At 47.1% G+C, this 16612-nt stretch overlaps 1 protein-coding gene across 1 annotated transcript in view; it reads left to right on the top strand.

Annotated features, from left to right (window-relative positions):
• LOC147724808 (1-phosphatidylinositol 4,5-bisphosphate phosphodiesterase gamma-1-like) overlaps positions 1 to 15714 on the top strand; it is a 731250-nt gene extending 715536 nt beyond the window's left edge. The window contains exon 33 of the mRNA XM_086966316.1: positions 15528 to 15714. Within this exon, the coding sequence (XP_086822442.1) occupies positions 15528 to 15579 (52 nt within the window). The 3' untranslated portion in view covers positions 15580 to 15714. The remainder of the gene's footprint in view (positions 1 to 15527) is intronic.
• The last annotated feature ends 898 nt before the right edge of the window (positions 15715 to 16612 follow it).

Below are 16612 nucleotides of genomic sequence, written 5' to 3'. Positions count from 1 at the left end.
CTGCCGCTGATGGCAGTTAAAAGCACTAGCCTTGTGCAACTGTCGCACTCTACAAGCCAACGGTTCTATCGCCAAGGCGAAAAGCAGGGGCGATAGGGGGCAGCCCTGCCTAGTTCCTCTCGTGATTGGCATATGTGCCGAAAGCACCCCATTGACGACGACCCTGGCGACAGGTGAGGTGTAGAGCAGCTTCACCCAGGCTATAAAGATACGGGGGAACCCCATTCTGCCAAGTATAGCAAGCAGGTAACCCCATTCCACCGAGTCGAACGCCTTGGTGGCGTCCAGGAATATGGCCGCGATCGGCAAGTCGGGTGATATGGTGGGTATAAGGGAGAACAATGTGCGCAAGTTGTGGGACGTAGCTCTTCCCGGGACAAAGCCAGATTGATCAGGTAACACCAAGGTGTTCATAAGCAGGGACAGCCTCGTCGCCAGTACTTTTGCGAGGATCTTCGCGTCGCAGTTTAGCAGCGAAAGGGGGCGATAGGAATCCGTGTCTTTCGGATCCTTCCCCGGCTTCAACAGCGACGTTATCGCCACCTCTCTCATGGATCCCGGCAGTATCCCAACCTCGAGAGAGTCCTCGAAGACTTCCTTCAGTACCGGCGCCATGATGTCGATATAACATTTATAAAATTCGGCCGGTAGGCCGTCCAACCCCGCCGCCTTGCCATTGCTAAGGGACATAATCGCCTCCCTGATTTCGTCCAGTTCGAACGGGCACCCCAAGAACGCCCTATCGCTATCCCCAAGCCAACAGAGTGCGATATCGTCCAGGAAGTTCCCGAACTCCACCTCCCCCACCTGCTGCGTGGAGTATAAACGCTGGTAGTGCTGTAGGAAGGCGTTATGAATTCCCTGGGAATCTTGGTGAGTCCTACCCTCCCTATCAGAAATTTCCAGGATATGGGTGGCGAAGCGCTGGTGCCTCGTGAGAGCTGCCAGCACCTTACCCGGTCGGTCCCCTTCGCAGTAGCGCCTAGCCGTCCAATATTTGCCCCGGAACTTCGTTTCCCTGGCCGCTTCTTCCTCATAGGTCGACAGCAGTGCCCTGAATTGCCCGGCGAGGTCAGGACAGGGGTCCCTAACCATCTGTGCCTCCAGCGCTTTAAGCTCTGCTTCAATTTTAAGTAATGTGCGCACAATGTCCCTTAGTATCCCGCAACTTTTAGAGATCGTGATCCCCCTCACTGTCACCTTAAAGGCTTCCCAGATCGTTTCAACCTTATCGACCGACCCTTTGTTCCTCGGAAAGAAGGCTTCAATCTCCTCCCCTAGTTCATGTCTAAAAACAGGGTCCAGCAAGGCTGAGGGGAAGAGCCGCCACGGCGGGCGCACCCTAGCGTACCCCGGCATCTCCAGGACCGTCAGAACAGGGCAATGGTCCGAGTAGGTACGAGGCAGATGTTTCACCCGAACAACTCCTCCAGCGAGGCCTCGTGAGAGAAAGCAGTAATCGATCCGTGCCCATGAGCGCACATGTGCCGTAAAATGTGTACCCTCCCTAACTGTCGGGTGTGTGTGTCTCCAGCCGTCCACTAGTCCAGCCTCTGTCAGTATGCCCTGAAGTGTATCCCTGGCGTTCGTGTTGTATTGTGTCCTGCCGTCCGATCTATCCGCCATAGGGCATAACGACAGGTTGAAGTCCCCCCCCCAGAGGATGTGAGTGGCTTCAATGTCCAGTACATGGCCCCACAGCGACAAAAAAAATCCAGGAGTGTCAACATTAGGGGCATAGCAATTCACAAGTATTATCACATCAGTGCCCAATCTTCCCCAAAGAATGACATATCTCCCCTCGTTATCCACCCGCACCCCCAGCTTTTGAAACGGTAATCGTTTGTTGACCAGGATAACAGTCCCCCTAGAGTAGGTGGAATAGGAGGAAAACTCTCGCACACTCGCCCATCTGCACGCAAACTTAGGGATACCATTCGGGTTAAGGTGGGTTTCCTGGAGCATTGCTATCTGCACATGGTGCCGATCTAAATAAGCAAGCACATTCCTGCATTTGCGGGGGTTGTTAAGGCCACGGACGTTCCAGGACATTATGGAAACAGTATTCGGCGTGTCATCACCTGTATTTGCCACCGTATCCCTGTAGGGAGCTTTCAGCCATCACTGCAGCTCTCGACCGAAATGCACCTGACGCAGATCTTTCCGCTGTCCAGAACATTCTCGCCATGCAAACATCCGAGCGTTCACACACACGGAATCCAGTACCTACGCTCTCGTCACTCATTCCATACGCAACAGTAATTCTACGTTCAACAACAACTCTCACCCCAACATCAAAGTCCCGCATCCCCCCCCACGCACAACAGTTCAGCCCCCAACCCCCAGCTCCCCCCTCCACCCACTGAAGCAACCCAATCTTGCCAGTATCACATCCCATCCCCCCTCCCCGACCCCAACAATCGAGAGCATTTGAACAACCGTTTGGGGAATCCCCTTCTGAGGACACCAGAGGAACACACTCCAACACCCCAACACTCCTCCCTCGACCCGCATGCACCATACGGAGAAGATAGAGAAGGTGGGGTGATGCCTGGCATATGTTACCCCTGCAGGTTAGTACCCATATGACAAGACATTTCCACATATCCCCTCCCCTCATGCCTGAGAAAATACCAAAAGATTCAGGAGGTCTATCACAGGAGCAATCGCTACCCAGTTCAGTGTAAATTCCGCCTCCAGTGTGGACAACTCTAGAACAACTTCAGCAGAGGGGCGGGTACATACCAAAGCAGTCGTCGCTCACCAGTGACCCGCAGAACAGCAGGCCTACCAGAAGAGCCATCACTGGCAGTTCTTGATCCCCACACCGGCAGCAGGCATCTCCAATCTGAGTCCAATCTCTAATCCATAGTTCAGAGCCAGCAAACCATCGTCCAGAAGGACGCAGTTAAGGATCCACGTGGTCAGCCGGGTTAACGTCTGCCTCTTCGTCACCCTCGTTTCGCCTGTCCCTCCTGGCGGCGCGCAGCTTACGGACATAGTCCTCGGCCTGCTGTGGGTTTGTAAAAAAATGCTGTTTACCCTGGTGGGTCACCCTGAGCCGCGCCGGGTATAGTAGTGCATAGTCCACTTGCATGTCCCTCAGTTTTTTCTTCACGTCTAGGAATTTCCTCCTCTGGTCCTGCACCATCGGTGTAAAATCCGGATACAGGGAAAACTGCACTCCGTCACAAGCTAGATTCCGAGCCGTGCGGGCTGCCCGCAATGCCGTGTCGCGGTCCCGGTAGTTAAGTAACCGGGCAATGATGGGACGCGGCTGCATCCCCGGCTTCGGGACCGGGCCCAGGGAGCGATGCGCCCGCTCGACGATAAATTGGCTGGAAAAGGCCTCCTTTCCCACTGCCGTGAGGAGGATGTGCTCCACATAGTCCTCCATGCGTCCAGTGTTGGTGGATTCCGGAACCCCCGTGACGCGTATGTTGTTGCGTCTGCTCCTCGCCTCCAACTCCTCGTTCTTTGCTGCTATCACTCTTAGGATGTTATCCATTCTGGTGAGGCGCGTGTCGTGGGACGCGGCAGTGTCCTCAGAGGAAGAAATGCGTCTCTCCGCCTCCCCCAGGCGCTCCTCATGGACCTCCAGTTTCTGTGCAACCCCATCCATTCTGGAGGACAGGCGGTCGACCTTGTCGACTATCGTAGCGAAGCCCTGCCGCATTTCCTCCATCATCAGCTTAAGTTCTGGGGCCATGGGGGCAGTGGGGGGCTCAGCGTTCGACGGCCCTGGGGCTCCGCCGGTCCCCGTCGTGCTGCGCAGCGGTTTCTTGGCAGTCGCCGGCTCGAAAGATAGCTTGGGCTGCTTGTTGTCGTTCTTGCCCATAGTGCCGCGAAAGGAGGCACCCACCCGGGCACCACAACTGGCTGTTCAGCACGTGTCTGTAGCCCCCAGAGAGTGCGCGTCGATGGCCCCCTCGAGCGGCAGCCCCGTACAGAGGGGTGTCCCTTCCTCGGTGCACCGATTGACCCAGGTAGCCCCTCGTCACAAGAATCTCCGCACTGGCGTATCCGCTATGGGAGGTGGGCGGCCGCGGCCGACACCGCGGTCCGGAGCCCAGGGAGAGTCAACAAGGGGTGGCGGCAGGCCGTTGGGGCTAGGAGGAGGTCAACGCGCTACATGCGCGGAGCAGGATTCGCAGTCCGGGCAGCCACTATGCCCTCTGAGTGTCCGCTGGTGCTTAGCAGGACCCCGCTCCCAGGTGGCGGCAGTGATCGGTGTCAGTAGCGGGGATGCGGGGAGATGGCCGTCCCACACGGCGGCTGCAGGCGCGTCCCGCGATGATCTCCCGGTCTCTGTGAAGGGCGCCGGAGCAGCACAGAGCCCCCACACGTATTGCAGCGGCTCCGCAGGGGGAGAGACTCACCTCCGCAATCCCTCGAGGGTCGCCAGCCTCGCCCTCCATCCAGGATACAGGCCTCTCAGTCCCAAGGCCTAGCCGCCTCGTGGAGAGCCGCGGCCTTGCGTGGGCCGATGTCCGGGCGCCACCGCAGTGCACAGCAACAGCGCCCACCGGTCCGGACGCTCAACCCCGTATCTCAGGCTTCCGAGGGCGGATCGCTCCCAAAGTTGGACCGGAGCAGCAGCACAGGTTGGGCCACCAGTGCAGCGATTTCTGGGCGTCTATTCGCAGGGGAACAGGATAAATGCAGGATCTTTCTGGCCAGGCTGCCAGAGCCACGCTAGAGTGCGGCCATTAGCTAGTGCGCCCTCTAGCGCCTCTCTCACCCCACATATTTAGCCCACAATCTACTTTGGGTAGGTCTGAAAAACCTATTAATAAAGGAAACTTTCCAACTAAAGGTCCATATGATGAAGAAAAAATGCATGCACATCCCCAGAATCCAGAACCTGGCACCCACATAGATAAGACAAGGCCCACCTCTTATCTATTTGCCAGCCACCTCATAAACAAACACCAAAGGCTGACTAATACCTAATCTACTAAGAGCCCTCCATATTTGCACCAAAAAGCACAATCTGCATACGAATATCTGCTTCATATTGATCAGGCTTGAAACCAATGGCTTTCTCAAGTAAAATAAATCTTTCAGTATTAACAGAGTACTCCAAACTCAATGTGTTCTAAACACAAGAATCCCCACCCCGACCCCCTACCCCCAATGCATATAAGCTTTGCTAAAAATGTCAACATTTATCATCTAACATTTACTCAAGCACGAAGACTTCTTGTGTAGATATCAGACTCCAAATATTCTTTTCTTTGTGTGCAATTCCTGCATAGTGCTCTCCCACTCTTGATTAAAAACTTCATGAATAACCCTCCCCCTACAAAAGTTACTGAAGTGCTTTGTGACACAGAAGAAGATAACAGCAGGTAATCAAGGGTTCCCACTATATGTTTTTGAGCATTTTCATGAGTTTCGAGCGCTTTCGTTTGTAGTTTTTAGGTCTCGGCTGGCGATAGCAGGGCACAAGCGCTGCTCTCGGCATTTGAGGTCTTCTTGAAATCAATACGGTTCAGGAAGGGGACTTGAAGCCCTGCCTATCATTTCTATTGGCTTGTGTCATAGTGCATGGGAAAAGGTGGCTTCTCATTGTAAAGGAGGCTTCTTAGTCCCTCCTGGTTACCACTCTGTCCACTTTTGGTCCCACCCACGGGGACTGGATCTTTTACTGGCAGTGTTATACGGGATGTTTTAATTAATGTGTGAGAACAATTTTCTTTACTAAACAATGTGGAAGAATGGAGGCGCTTGCTCACACAGTACTCACTGGACAATGGCGGGTGCTACTCGCTAATGACAGTGCACCGCGATCTGTTTGTGTTTTTTTTTTTAACTTAACTTAGAAACTGAGCGCGCGCCCGCTTTAAGGACACCGAGCTCAGTGTTAAAGTTAAGAAATATATGAAGAAACCGAGCGCGGTGTCTGTGAAGTGGCGCCACGCTCAGCTTTAAACTTAAGCATTTGCAATGCAATTGGACATTGCATTGCAAATGCTTGTTATTTATGTTTAGGCACGGGTAAACAAAGTAATTTTCCCAGACTGTTCAGCGTCCGCCAAGACTCGAACCTTCGGTCTCCAGTTCCATAGTCTGCAGCTGAGGCCCTACGTCACATCCACATGATTATATATATCAAGCTGAGACGAGGAGGGCCGATTCACAGAACTAACTTAAGACAAAATCCTAAATTTACTACTTTTGGTACTCACAGAAGGAATTTAGTAGTAGTAAAGTTACGATTTTGTCTGAAGTTTGACTTAAGACAAACTTAAGAGAGACTTAAGACAGGCTTAAGACAGATTTAAGACAGACTTAAAACAAAATCCTAACTTAAGTCTGTCTTAACACTATCTTAAGTGTGTCTTAAGTCAAATTTAAGACAAAATTCTAACTTTACTACTACTAAATGCTTTCTGTGAATACCAAAAGTAGTAAGTTTCGGATTTTGGCTTAAGTTAGTTCTGTAAATCGTCCCGGGGAGAGGCGGGCTCATTATTTTGGGACAGTACTACACAACACAATCACGTTTTACATCAGGCACATTCACAAAGTGCACACACAAGTTATATTTGACAAATGTACAGTTATAAGACTCATGGGGGTGAACGGAAGTTTGTGACAGTCAGAAGTCTGTAATCTTGAGAAAGACCACCATTAACCGCTGCCTCTCGCGCTCCTCAATTGTCATCTGGAATTCCCTTCTGGGACTTGCTTGACTCGACCACAGCGCGAGGACCACAAGCTGGTTCTACCACTGAAACTCGATCACCACTTCAGTGAGCCGATGTATTTCATTTCTGTAATGCAACTGGTGCACATGTAAAACGCTCTGAAACCTTCGGATCGAGTTTGCACTACATAAAATTTGTTAGATAATGTTCCATTTGCATTCAGTAGGTGATACATAAATCACTCTGTAAATAGATTTATTTGAGTTATTCCTTGGAAAAATTGTGTCTGCATTGGTTAGGGCGCTATGCTATGGTACACATGTTTCCTACATTGATGGGCATGGTACCAAGTCACGACTGACACATCCAGACAGTTGTGCCATTTTAGCCAGGAGGACAGCACCAGTAGTTTCAGTCCCTTACTTCCAATGAGAAGAGTGAAACTACAAGTCCCACCATACACCGAGTTAGATGCTCCTTCAAATCCATGACTGCTTGATGATGGCTACGCACGACGTATGCAAAACGGCAACACTTCGCGCGCTTTGAACTTCTATAGTAACAAACACCCCCGCAGCCCCTACGGTGCGGGGCGGCCCCCAGTCTTCAGTAGATGAAGGGGACCCCCCTCAGCTGAGCTCTTGCAGAGAGCTGTGTGTCTCTCTCCCTCTCTAAAGCAGCTACAGCAGTCTCCAGCCTGCTCTGAGCTCCTAGCGCTGCTGACCTTTGACGGAAGAGAAACAAAGTATCAACATACATTGTTTCTCTTCAGTCAGAGCGCGCCCGGCCCGGAAAAAGCATTGGGTGGGGGCCCTCGTGCTAATGTGAAGCCCACGTTTTGTCAGTTGGTTTGAGAGGAAAGAACTTCACTGCAGAAAGCATGTCTCATTTTGGGCACTTGCTTCCACTACAGTGAGGTCTGAGGTGCGAGTTTCAACCATCTGTGATAGTTTATGAAGAGTTGAACAGCTGGCATTATTTAGTATCTGCAGAGGTAGAAAGACGACTTTCACCACTGCTCCTTCAAAAACGAGGTTGTGTGAGGAAAAAATCTGAGAAACAAATGCATTCATTTTATTCAGCTTACTCTTGAAAATATCAGCAAGTTTATTCGACTCTTGATTGGTGGAGGTGTGACATCGGAAAAAAATGAGGCATTTTCATTTGCTGTTAGAAAAGATTAAATGATCCATTCATTGGCTTTAGTTTGCAGTAAGAAAATCACTTGGGAACAAGTGGAGAAGTAACTCAGCAGCAGTGATTAGTGCACACTAGTAAAGGATCGGCGCACTCAATGGGCCGATGAACTACATGGTCAGACACGTGAGATAAATTGAGGAATTTGTTTTATAGTTCCCTTTCATTTTGGTGCAACTTTACTTTGGTACACCTATTTAATGAGACAGTTCAAACTGTATTTGGAGAGAAGAAAGTCACTCCAGCAAGAACCTTTGGAAATTCTGTATGTGCTTTTGTCTTTTCCCTGTTCATCATTACTGGAGCAGATTTACAATAACTGGCACATCCTGCAAATCAGCAGGGATGCGCTAGTTATTGTGTGTCATTACTGCGCCACCATGGATGCACTGCATTTACAATGCTGCGCATCATGGGGCAAAAATGGACAGATGCGTGACGCATCTGCTGCCGTAAAGGGGGGCATTGCTGGAGTTGCGCCCAAGCGTGACACAGCTCCAGCAAGGCTCGGGGGTGCCCTATCCTTAAAATGCCACGTCAATCCTTGCGCCTGCTTCAAGCAGGCGCAGGGTTTTGACACGGCATGGGCTTAAAATGACTCCTTGACGTCTTGTCAATTTAGCTCAGCCACTTTTAGGAAGCGTACCTGCGCCGGAACGCCCCTCCCCTCCTCCACCCCCCCTTCCCCTCCCCCCCCCCCCCCCGGCCCTCCCCCCCCCCCCCCCCCCCCAGCGCCGGAACGCCTATATGTGACACACGGCCTTACGTGATGCATCTCCCAGATGCGTCACGTTGTAAAGACGCCACGGCAGTGTGAAAGAGGCGCAAGGGGCTTGTAAGTCTGTCCTTACATGCCTTATAATAGCAATGCCAAAGATGGACACTTGCGTGGTGATGAATGGGCACGTTGTCTTTATTACAACCTCTTATGTTAAAATGCTTGGCATGTTTTATGTGTCCAGTTATTTCTTTTTATATCTATGAGGATGCTGTAAAATAAGTAAAAACATCATTGGCCAAGAAGAGGACTAGAAGTTCACGCCAGTAGCTCTGCCGCTGGCACATTCTTCTCCTGTCCTGAAATGGGTTTGAAGACCGTTAAATGGTCACAGATCTGGAATGAGTTGAGTCTGGCAGCCGAGCTCAATGCGAGTTAGTTTAAGAGTTGACACAGTATGCTCAATTTGTAATTGAATAGTGCTTATTAATTAATATTTTCCATTATTGGTTAGTAAATGCATGGATTAACTACTAACCCTGGGTTTGCAGAGTAGCCTACTGCTTGGCATGTAGCACTTCAACGCCTCGTCAGGAGTCATAAGCACTGTATAAATGAAATTGGAATACAATACAGTAATCATAGGAGGAAAGGTAATACAATAATTCCCCATAATTCCAAATTTAACTCTTTCATGGCATCTCCCTCCTCCATAGCTCTGCCAAAATAACTCTTTCCTCTATGACGTTAACGGCTTCCTAGTATGAAAGACTGCCTCATGCCATATTCTCCTTCGGTCAGGTGTGCTGTGTGCTTTAATTTAGAAGTTTTTATCTCTTCAGTAACTTTGCTTAAGCAATGTCTACGGTTGAGGAGCATCAAATGAAAGCACCATATATCATATAATCAGGACCACTGGAACTGTGAGATCCTGCAGTCCCAGTGTTTTCCACATAAGAATGTATTTACCGCATTTGCCACACAATCTGTCATCAGATGCTTAATCAGCATCTTTTATCCCTAAAATATTTCTAGTTCAAACAAATAAAAGGTTGCTAAAATGCAGCAACATGTGTTGCCATGTGGTGGTAGACCTATTGCAAAAGTTGATTGATTACCTTTCAGTTTCTTTTTGCTGGAATTGAAAGTTAAACTGGTACTAATGAGATGAAACATTTTCCTGGATAGTGTTAGTCTTAAATAATTAATACTATCATCAAAGATGCTGCATTACGCCGCATAATTAGTTTTTCCTTGCCGCCTACTTTGGTGAACCCTGCCATACAATTTGGTCTTCTTCTGCCGCATAATTCCAGTGCACCCGCATATAATGACTCCAATTTGTTTCATTTTTAAAGCTCAATGGTTGCCTGAACGTGTCCTGAGCTGGACTTTTAATCACAGTTTGTTAATAAAGGGAGGACTGCAGGCCAGAAAAACTGATTTTTTTGTGAAATCAAAAATGATTACTAGTAATGCGGAAAAAAAGAAGGCGTATGTTCTATAATTTGGACGAGGCAGCCACATCTGGTGTAGGTGAGACTAAAGAGTGACTGAGAAGCAGAGTGAAGGCTTGTGGTGGAATATAAAGAGTAAACCTATTTTGAAGATAGACCGGGCTTTGAGCATTGCCATTTCGATGTACCAGCAGAAATTGATTCTTTCTATTACTAGATGTCAGTGTTTTGATCTTACTCTTGCAAGTTTTATTTCATCCCTGTTTTTCCCTTGGTCACTGTTCTCATATTGCTTTCTTTCTCTTCCTACTCCCTTTCTGGCCTATTCTCTGTTTCTCTGTTTCAAAATCCGATGATGAAAAATAAATCCTGGTCCCTAAAAACGAGGGCAAGTGCCACCTCAAACCAGACATATATCCAGCACTAGCACCTGGTACAAAAATGAGTTATACAATCCCAAGATAAAGGCCATAGTCATAACCAAAAACTGGAGATAATGCATAATGCATAGCTGTGTTAAAAACTGGCAAGCTTATAAAGAAAGTAAAGAGACTTTTCCTTATAGTACATAGAAGCAGAAAACATGTGCTAGCTACTGTATTTGTCTGAGCAGAGAAGAAAATGACAAGATTTCTTACTGAGTTAACTGGGGTGAAAAGCAAACCCAGTTTGGTTGTGCCACAAATCAGAGGTCCACTGCTAATGGGGGCTGCGAAGGATCAAGGCTTAGGTCTTGCTAAAATTAAGCCTAAGGGTGTCATTGGCCATCCCACTGAAGATGAGGATCATGCAAGATGGGAAGTTGCTAGAATCAGTACTTTGGGCTCTGCCAAAACAAAGGAGAATCTGTTGTGTCATCGACATGAGCACAGAAGTGGAACCCACAGGATCTAAAGATAGTACTGAAAAGAGGGTCTTTTTGGATCTCATAACATAACGTTCAAAATTCAGACCTAATCTGGGATGGAGATACCTCCTGTACCACGCTAGTCAAAAAAGATGTCTTCAACTTTCGAGTGTTGTGAATCATACCCATCATGCTAAAACAGGAGAGGAATGCTGAAAGTGTAACAAAGTCAAAAGTTCAGGAGAGAGTTAGTAAAATAAGGATAGTGACACCACCATCATCCAGCATCATTTCAATGATATCCAGAGCTGCTGTAAGCACTGTCTCAGTCCCATGGGTGGTGAAAAACAGGGTCCTAAAGTATTTGAGGACTCAAGAAAACAGGAGCGTTAAAAATTGATTGCTTTCTCCACGTTTTTAGCTGAGAAGAGGAGCACAGGAGTTAGGATGGATTTATATGGCATCAAGAGGATCAACAGAGGGTTTTTGAGCAGCGATACTACAATGGGCTCTCTCTGAAGAAGGAATAATACTTAAAGAAATGGAGGGTTAAGAGTGCTGCATGGGGAAGAAATCAGAATTTTGGCAGCCATATAAAGATTTTTGGGTGGACAAGAACATAAGGGGTATCCACAAAAAATAGAAAGTAATCTGTTTGAGACATTATCAAGGGAAATTGAGACGAAGGAATTTAGGTGAATAAGACAAATTACAAGGAAGCATAGTCAGGCAATATTGCGTAAATCACTTAACTGTGAAACAGTGGATAGAGAGTTAATAATTAATTCTATTTTAGAAATGAAAAAGTCCAAAGATGAAATAACAATAGTTTTGGTGCTGGTAATATTACTGAGCTCTTTACCAACTCAAAAAATTATCTTAGTAGAATTTGTGGTTGGTAAGTTTGAAAATAATAAAAACTGCAAACTTTAAAGACCTCTAGCTAGTAATCAACGTAGAAGTCCTATATATATACTAGTTATAGTTAGGTCAGCTGTTCCATAGGAAAACATATTTTTTTGAGTTGCTAATAAATTTGGCCCCGTTTAACGGATCTCCATGAAACTTTCCAAAAAGGTGCTACTTTTTGCCCAGTTTGTGCATAGTAGGTTTTGGGGTGAATTTCAAGGGGGGACAAGAAAAAAGAGGGGTCCCAAAGTTTTCCATAGACTTCTTTAGGAAGGGCTACAGGAAAAACTGCTGAACGAAATCTGGCCAAATTTGGCAAAAATCTAGATCTTGGTGCGCAGATTGGTCCTTTTAAGATTCGGTATAATTCTATTCAGGGTTTGTTTTAAAAATTAAAGGTAAAAATTATTTGGATATCTGGATGGTTTGAGAGACTCTCTCAGGAGCGCCAAAACAAAAAAAGACTATTCTGATTAAACTACCACAGGGGCATTGGGGAGGGCAGCAGCTGAAAGGCTCTCTTTACTGGCAGGCAGTGATTATATGGGGACTGGCCATCAGTCTTTCTGTCGGTGGTGGACAGGGGAGCAGTGGGCGGCAGTCACTGGTTTGCAGTGACATCCAAGGGGTGGTTTTAACACCTTGAATGCTAAGGCAACTCCTGCTGTGTGCAAAATGAGTTATACAATCCCAAGATAAAGGCCATAGTCATAACCAAAAACTGGAGATAATGCATAATGCCTAGCTGTGTTAAAAACTGGCAAGCTTATAAAGAAAGTAAAGAGACTTTTCCTTATAGTACATAGAAGCAGAAAACATGTGCTAGAAATGCAGGATCCCATTATTCATGACGAGCTCACCTTGTCATGAGCACAGGTCCAGTGTGCCTCATGACGAGCTGAGCTCGTCATGAGCATGGAAGGGGTTAAAGGTGGGCGGAAAAGAATAACTACGGGTTTGGTAGGGGTGAGAGTAGAACTAATGGATGCGTTAGTAGCAGTTATGGCAGCAGTGGTCTGTGTTTGAAGGTGATTAACTGAGCGGGCTTTGCTTGGAGGTTGGACATCAAGTAGGTGGATGTGCTTGGTGGGCCGGCAAGAGGCAGTGTTATATACTAATGCTGGCGGGCGCAGCAGCAGTATTTACTGATGTATGTAAATCGCCCAATGAGAGGGCGGATGTGACCAATGGCGGAACCAGAATCCTTTTTATATGGCTGGGTGAGCCCCTGCAGTATGGCGGGTCGCTGACCGGGAGAGCTCTAGACTGACACAGAGTATGGAGGGCCCCCTCCATGTACTTTGCAGGGGGGCCCCCTCAAGTTTTGTTACGCCACTGGACGCAAGCATTTCGATTCAACGCACGCAGAGGCAGGGGGTTCGTTCACTTGTGAGTTTCTAAGCTCAGGCTAAAGTAGGTCGAGGAACACACAATTCAGCCGTTGTTACACGATGCCAAGCTGAGAGCAAGTCCACCCAGTGGCCCAGAGACGTGTCCTGCAATGCTGATGGTCGAGGCAACCTCAGGCATTCTGTCCGAACTCCTTCGACCCTTTGCACTGACTGACTGGAAGCACTTTTACCTGCTTCCAAACCCGATCCCTCTGATTCTTCAGTTATGTAAGAAAAAAAAGGGGCTGGCCCATCAGCGCATCTCCGAGGAATTAACACCATTGCTGCTTGACATATTTTTCTTCTGTGCAGAGGACCACTATAAATGGGTGTTGTCATGAAGAGCTCAGCTCGTCATGAGTACACTAGCACTGTGCCTCGTGACGAGCTGAGCTCGTCATGAGCGCGGAAGGGTTTAACAGGAGTGACCAGGCTTGCACCAAGGAGCGCACAAGTGTGTTCTGGGAGTGCTGCGCTCGTGAGGACACAGGTGGACCAGGCAGGTGGGGAAGACTGACGATTTTCGGGTATATATGTACGTTTTTGTCTCTCTCAGGGGACGCTTGTGCATCCCCCATGTATATGTAGTTGTTAGCAATGTGTCTGATATATAAAATGAATGTATGTATACTTGTCCTGCTGCTAGCGCTCTGAAGCGGATGTGAGCTACCAATACCACTGTAAGGAGTTCAAACAATGACAACTGAATTCTTATACAATGCGCTATGCTCAGAACGGACTCAGTGCGTACCTTAGAGTCATTTAATCGAGATTCAGGGAACATGCATTTGAAGTTGAAGCTGGGAATTTCTTTTGCTTGTTGAAAAAAGAGACATGCCTCTTTTAAAGTAAAAGAGCATTTTTTTATTTTACATTTTGTGTACAATAGGGCACCCGGTTGGGGCGTAGATTGACACAGAAAACACCGACTAATAATGCCTGTTTTTGTATCCGCACTTTCTATCGCTGCCTGTTTGTCTACCTGTGTTCTCTATTGTTGCCTGTTTTTGTACCTGCGATCTCTATTGTTGCCTGTTTTTGTACCTGAGATGCCTATTGTTACCTGTTTTTGTACGCGCGCTCTGTCGTAGCCTTTCTGTGCCTGCGCTCTCTACCGTTACCTTTTTTTTGTACCTGTGCTCCCTTTCGTTGCCTGTTTTCATGCCTGCATTATCTATCGTAGTAGCTTGTTTTTGCACATGCGCTCTCTATCACTGCCTGTTTTTGTGCCTCTGCTCCCTATCGTGATTTTCAGACTTTTACTGTGATTTCAAGGTCTTTTTAACCAACTCCTCTTGCTCTTAAGAGAACAATGTGTTCAGAACGTTGATATCTTATCTATAAAAGAGCTGTACAATTAGTACACTCTTAACAACTGGGGCTGTGTTTGAAGAAAAGATTTCTGCAGGCCATTCGTCTGGTGTTCTTGAGATTAATCGCATGCTCAACTTGGCCTAACTATCGCCTTTCCCCATTTATCAGCTATTAGTTTTCGTCATCAGGTATTTTCCATTTTATCACAGAATATGAAAAGCACGATATACTGCAGAAAATACATGTGCACGACATACACGTTGTGGCCTTTAACTTGAAAAAGAGATACAGGGCTACTCCACAAGGGGACACTACACTTAGGACTGTGGCTCCCTACTGAGAGAGAAATCTAAGACAAAGCAGACAAGAGATCAAACGAACATTCGAGAATACAGGACTGGGCAAAACAAACTATTTTTATACCTTGGATGGCCCATTTAAGAGTCCAGTTGTGGGCCTTGTACTCTGTCTAGAGTGTCAGGTCACTCCCCGCAATTACAGGATGCCATTAAAAACCAGCATTGAAAATGCAATAGGTCTCACCTTTCATTAAGTTAAAGCCATTTGCTTTGCTATACAATACCATTAGCAAAGGAAATGGATTTAACTTAATCAAAGGTGAGACCTATTGCATTTTCAATGTTTGTTTTTTACAGAAGATGAATCAGGTGTCCGAGTCTTTATCTCGTCACCCAGGTTACAAATCTAGATCCAAATGCCAAAATGAGGGATTGAAAAGGTGGAGGTTTGAAAATAATTTCGACGTGCAGATCAAGACTAGGTAAGAAGACCAATAGGACCATCATTCCAGTGCAAGGATTCTTGCAAAACACAGCCGGTTTGTTTGTTTAAGCACACAAATCCGGTGAACCAATCCAGTGCATATCTTTAAGGATAATTAGCAGTTATGAACTTTGAGTAAGACATCAAGTTAAGAAAACACAACACGACCTGCAGATCTGAATGTTTGCAACTTTTTTTTTTTTTTTACAGCAGTCACTGAATCTTTTAATGATTTCCACATTCTTGTTTCTCTACCAGACTGATGGAGAAAAAGAAGCGGGACAGACAGATGGTGAACAAACGCAATTGAAATGTTTCTGGAGCTCCAGCCTTTGTTCCTGGATCTACATTTCTTTGCCCTTCACACCAGTAAGAGAACCAAGCACCGTAACAGAAGGCTCCCCTGTATGGTGTCCCATAGCTTTCTCCTGCTGGAGTGGAAGCCTTTTCTACCTACTACGAGTGATCATCCTAGACCCTGCCAAGGCTCTTTTCTACCGATTACAGATGATCATCCTCAACAGAGTCAAGACTCTTTCCTACCGATTACAGATGATCATCCTCAACAGAGTCAAGACTCTTTCCTACCGATTACAGATGAATGTCCTCTATACAACCAGCACTCTTTCTGACGTGCCACGGATGATCTTCCTGGACACAACCAACACTCTTTCGTACTTGCTAAGGATTATTGTCCTGGAGTTAACCAACACTCTTTCCTACCTGTTACAGATGATTGGACATAGCCAATAGTGTTTCCTAATGGCTAATCATCCTGGAAATATCCTAGAAAGAGCCAACACCATATCCTACCTAATACGCCTGATCGTCCTGGACACAGCCAACACTCTTCACTACGTCTTATGGTTAATCCTAGACACATGGATTAGCTGCGGCCCCCTGTGCAGGCAGTTTCAGAGCACTATGCTGGCTTGCTGCTGCTATAATTGTTTCTGTGTCGGTGGGGTGTACCTATGCACATAAAACGGGCATTGTGCTGCATACTCATGCCATTATAGACGTGAGTCTGTTGCGTGAACAGTAGTTTCTCAGCAGTACATGTCTTTGCTGCTACCACAGGGATGTTTTCAAGAAACGCAAAGTGGTAAGTCGGACATTGTGAGACCTCTTTGTGGACAAACTGTGTTATGTCTCTCTGATACTGAATGTTTCCTGCTGATTACAGCTACATTTCAATTGTCCAGTGGAACCATTAACTCCACGAATCAGTCTTCATTGAGGTTATTTAAACTTTTTGGAGAAGTGGCACTTGAGACTTGATGGACATGCCAGGCACCTGCAGTGGTAGGGCTCTGCTCCTCAAGCACCCACATCATGAATGT

The sequence above is a fragment of the Lissotriton vulgaris genome, chromosome 4_1, assembly GCF_964263255.1.
Source record: "Lissotriton vulgaris chromosome 4_1, aLisVul1.2, whole genome shotgun sequence".
Taxonomy (NCBI): domain Eukaryota; kingdom Metazoa; phylum Chordata; class Amphibia; order Caudata; family Salamandridae; genus Lissotriton; species Lissotriton vulgaris.
This window is presented reverse-complemented; position numbering and strand designations above follow the sequence as displayed.